The 5,289-nt window shown below is 47.5% G+C and overlaps 1 protein-coding gene across 1 annotated transcript; it reads right to left on the bottom strand.

Annotated features, from left to right (window-relative positions):
- Nucleotides 1-2,032: 2,032 nt before the first annotated feature.
- LOC109768622 (uncharacterized) lies at nt 2,033-3,145 on the bottom strand. Its single transcript, XM_020327372.2, has one exon. It carries the CDS (start codon nt 3,143-3,145, stop codon nt 2,039-2,041), a length of 1,107 nt encoding a protein of 368 aa, XP_020182961.1. The 3' UTR covers nt 2,033-2,038.
- Nucleotides 3,146-5,289: the final 2,144 nt, after the last annotated feature.

Here is a 5,289-nt window from a genome sequence, read left to right as displayed (position 1 = left end):
TTACGCAACAAGTGGGTATGTATTTACTCATGGTGGTGGCGCAGTGTCATGGAGGTCTTGCAAGCAAACCATATTGACGAGGTCAACTATGGAAGCAGAATTAACTGCTTTGGACACAGCTACTGTTGAGGCAGAATGGCTGCGTGAGCTCTTGATGGACTTGCCGGTTGTTGAAAAACCTGTACCGGCTATTCTTATGAATTGTGATAACCAAACGGTTATCGCTAAAGTGAACAATTCTAAAGATAATGCAAAGTCATCAAGACACATGAAAAGACGTTTGAAGTCTGTCAGGAAGTTGAGAAACTCCGGAGTAATAACTGTTACGTATATACAAACAGACAAAAACCTGGCAGATCCCTTTACAAAGGGACTATCACGAAATGTGATAGATATTGCATCGAGGGAGATGGGTATGAGACCCATAGATGTTACACCATAGTAGTAACCCAACCTTTGTGATCGGAGATCCCGTGAATTAGGATCTGGGAAGAACAAGCTATTGGTTAACTGAGGAGAGTAATAACTTATGATCGTCTCCAAATGAAGATGCAAAACTCTCAGAGCTGTAAGGCTCAGATCTGTAAGGCAGGTTGGCAACATGCCTTAATGTGGTTCTATTGGCTATAATTAGCAAAGATGCTGTCCTACAGAGCAGTCTTGAAAGAACACACCTATATGAGTTCTGACTGTAAACGTCGCAGTCTATGAGATTTGGGTGATCTCTAGTAAGCTCACGAAGAGACCAGGGAGTATGACGTATAAGCTCCAAACCGCGGGGTAGCCTACTGGCGGTCAGGTACTGATTAAGACTTTGAGTGAAAACTGTTCACACAAAACTAGCAATTCAAGGCATAGTCCATTGTCAAGTTGTGAATGGATGTAGCTTAAAGTTCTAGGCAGAAGTTCAACTTAACAGTCTCTGCTGAAACACTGGTATATTAAACAAGTGATGAGAGAAGGCAAATCTCTAAATGGGTATTTGAGATCTGGTGGGGGATTGTTAGAATTAATGGGCTAGGCCCATAGCAATTTCTGAAATCTCAAAGCCCATGTGTAAAATGGCAAGTGGTGGTGCTAAGTTTAGTCCCACCTTGGAAGTTGAAGAAGAGTTGGACCTCTTTATATAGTGGGTTCTCTCCACCACTCTAAGTGGTGTGTGAGAAGAGAAAGGGAAAACCACACGCGCGCGCTCGCTCGGCTCGCCTCGCCGGGCCGGGCCGGGCCGGGGCGGGGCGGGGCGGGGCGGGCCATGGCGTGGCGTGGCGTACATGCGACATGCGCATGAATGGTCCGCCGAAATCCGGTCCGTCTCCTTGCAGGAGCGCAGCTTCCTTTTGCCGTTTTATTTTTATGTCTTGGCAGACAAGTTTTTGATTTCTTGTCCGGTAAGTATACGAATTAGAAACCGAGTCGGTTTGGGATTGTGGTCGCGACACAATACCGCCTCTGGTCCTAATATATATACAGCTACCGGCTGCGGCCAGAGACACACCGAAAAACACCTAGGGTTTTGCCTCATCTCACAACTTGCGCCGCCATCGTAGTCTACTCCATCCCAAACGCCGGCGTGCATCGGCGCGTGGGAGAGCAGGTCTCCGGAACCGTTCGTCTTTGCGATCCTGCACCGGGAGAGGACGAATTAGGTTTTTGGGAAGCGCTGTGCGCGACTGCTCAAATTCGTCATCACGGGTCGTCTTCCGTCCAAGTCGGGCGGTGCTACTCATCGTCGTATTCATCGTCGTCAGCAGCAGATCGTCGCCAACATCGTCATCAACACTGTCACACCCATAATAGCTAACGATCAGTACGTCCAACATCCTCTGCTCATGTCTGTTTCTACAACTATTGTTACGTGTTTGCTGCTGTTATGCATGTCTTGCCGTTCTTCTAGTTTGCTAGATTATTGCATGCTAGTATCTATTCTAGTCATGAATTATTTACTGGAATTAATCATGAACTTGCCTAATATTCCAACATATACTGCCCACATATAATACATAGCTTACATGGTTTGCATAAAACATGTCAAATAGCTTTACATCCAGAACACTACAGGAGAAAAAGTCTGAAGATGCTTAGACACTACCAAGGAGTTAGTGTGGTGGCGCGTGGTTTGCAGTTCTCCCCTACGATCATACTTAAGACCAAACGTGCTCATGTGGAGCACACAGCCATCACGGTCACCAAAGGCGCACTTAAACTCCACTCCCTCGCGTAACACAGACTCCACAAGGCAAAAGCTGCCGTCGCCCATGTACGCGAGACTGGGCCTCGCAAATGCCAGCCGCCTCTTCGGGTCCTTGTGGAACAGCTTCTCCTTGGTCACCTTCCACTCCGGCTCCACGGCATTTGTGCTGCTGCGGGAGGCAACTTCACAGGAGCAGATGTACCCGTCCTTGTGAAGCCCGACCCATGCGTCTAGCCCGTTGTCGTAGTAGGCTTGCCCTTGGAACGGTAGAGCCCAATCCCCATGCAACCTCCACTCGGAAATCCTGGTGTCGAAGGAGAAGGTGCCCTTTGGAAGATGATGATAGCGTATGTCGTGCGTGGACATGAATATGGTGTGCCCGTCCGGGTGCAGTGCGTAAGAGGTGATTATGTCATCCATGGCGAATGGTGGCGGCGAAGGCACGCTTTTCCAGGACCACCTCATGGTTGGGCTCGGCCACGGATCGTCCTTGTCCATTGGTGCCCACGACATGGCCTCGAAAGAGTGCTGCTCGTGGACATGGCGATGTGTCAACGCGTACATCATGCCGCCGCCGGCCACGGTGAAGGTGGTCATGTCGATGAGTTGAACCGGTGGGCGGGGACCCATGGTGAGCCCAGCCGTCTCGGTGTCGAACACGAGGGTGGGAGTGTGTGGACAGCATGGGTTGGTGGTGATGAAGATGTCGCTGCCCATGGCGGTGAAGTCCATGTGAAGACGACGTACCGGTGCGGCTAACCGGAGAGCAGCAGGGTCAGAGAACCCATGGTGCAGGTCGGTGGTGGTGTCCTGCAAGGCGTCGACGTCGATCTTGTGGATGCTGAAGCCCTTGTGCCAATCATCCAACACCGGGTAGAGGTGCTTCTTTGGCACACGATGCAGCCTTTTCCCGGCGCGGTCGACGTCGAGGAGCGAGTGCTGACGCTTAGACATGTTTTCTCCAATCGATCTTCCGGCTCTAACTGATCTGAAGATTGATTTTTGGATTCTGATGATGGTTACGAGGTTGGGGTGTTTAGGGTTTAGGGTTTGGGTTTCTATTATATGTTTTCGTTACGGGACGTGGATTTTTAAAACATCTGCATCCGGGCCCTGTTATCCTGGCTGTCAAATATTGCTTTAAGATCTGTGCAACACAATTAACTTTATATATGAAATTTTCTCTTTTTTGTTTCTCTCACATAGAACATGTCTTAACTTCAAACCTTTGCAGCGTGGCAAAGCTTTCTATCTAGAATCTAGGATAAATCTTTCAGAATTTTTTGTCAAACATAAATATACCTAGAAATTACATAAAAATACCTATTACATAAATATACCTAGAAATTTTTCAGCGTGAAAGATTTATCCTAGATTCTAGATAGAAAGCTTTGCCACGCTGCAAAGGTTTAAACTTCAAAACATGTTTTATCTGAGAGAAACAAAAAATAAAAATGTGTTTGCACGAATCGCGATGCGTAGAATGGATGGCTAGATAGGAAGGCCCTGGGTGCAGGTGTTCTATTATATGTTCTCGTTACGAGGTTGCCGGTACAGGAGTTGAAATTTATAGACAAACGGAAGGGCAAGGAGATGACAATGGGAATCCAGATCTAACCTGGCGATGAAATGAGAGGTCTTCGAATCCCTCTTATTTATGAGAAGTGGGAGCCTCGGGCTGACTCCCAGCCGGACTCGGTTTGCATATAGGCAAGGGCAGACTACCTAGAACCCGAGTCGGAGCAGAACCACCATGACGAACGCCCCTACAGGGGAGCCAGGAGGGAACTAGGGTTGGGGAAGGGGAGCCCAATCAGGAGTTAAATCGGCATTGAAAGGAAAAAAGGGTCACGGCCGTGGTCGCCGGAGGAGTCGCCGCCGCGCTCGCGCTCCACTCCCGTGGAAAATCTGGAGTTCCCGGACCGCCCGTGTGGCTAGAAGGCAGTGGAGCGCGCCGCCCCTCTCGTGGTCGCCGAGATCTTGGTGTAGCCGCGCCGCCCCTCCCGTGGTCGACGAGATGTTGGTGTGGCCGGCGGCGCTCGCCCCTCCTCTGCCCCCTCCATTTTTTTGGCGTGTTGCCTCCACGAATTTTGCGCGCGGCAGTGCGGCTCGGCCCATTGCGAGGGACAGCCTAGTCGCACACATGGTCCCGTTCTGGGATTGACCCTGTTTTTTGTTTTCTTTTGACAGATTAAAGTAAAGTAAATGTTTACATAATTTTGAAAACAAGTACATGTTTTTTATTTGTTAGTTTAAAAATTCTGATGATTTTTAAAACAAGTAAGTGTTACGGTAGTTGTTATGCCCGTCCCCCGCTATTCCTTGCTCTATGTAGGGAATTCTTTTTTTGAAAACACAGTACAAATACAAACACGGGTATTGAGATTGACGAAGTCAGCACATACGCCTCACTATAGAGGGAAAATGTGGTTTGATCCCTGTTGGGCTAGGAGTACAATCGCCCTCCTAACCATTCAACCATTTATTGGTTCTTGTACGAAATAATATTTGCCATGATATTCTAAGTATTATTATCATGGAATTTCTGTTCTTCGCTCCTAGCAAAGAATACAATACTAGCGTTCTCGTACAAACCACATACAAATTGTTGTGTTTGCAAGCCCACTTCTGCTTGTCTCGTCCCACATCATGTTGTCGGTTTTCACGCTACAACCGTTTTTACCGTGTTTCTTCAAACTAATAGATGTGTAGGTGCAATGCACATTGATATTAGACAGTATATAAATTGCAGTAAATTACATTAGGTAGGATAATTGATAGTAAGCAGTATATTAATTGCACGTAAATATTATGTAGGATATTATTTGCACATTTATTATGTGATTAGTGTTACTATTGATATTTTATATGATATTACTTGCACGCTAGACATGTTGAGCACTCATCGGGGTGGGTCATTGAGTTGACCTGGTTTGATGGTCAAGATTAGTTGGATTTGCCCTTTTAGATATGCTTATAATAGTATAGATATAGATTAACATAGTGATCTTTGAGGTGCAACGACTAGTGCTATGCCTGGCCATGGGCAGCCCAGCCCAGACGGCCCGACCCGACACAGCCCGAAAAAGCCCAACCTG

This window comes from Aegilops tauschii, chromosome 3 (genome assembly GCF_002575655.3).
Source record: "Aegilops tauschii subsp. strangulata cultivar AL8/78 chromosome 3, Aet v6.0, whole genome shotgun sequence".
Classification (NCBI taxonomy): domain Eukaryota; kingdom Viridiplantae; phylum Streptophyta; class Magnoliopsida; order Poales; family Poaceae; genus Aegilops; species Aegilops tauschii.
Note: the sequence above shows the minus strand (reverse complement) of the source record. Positions and strands in the feature narration are given on the sequence as shown.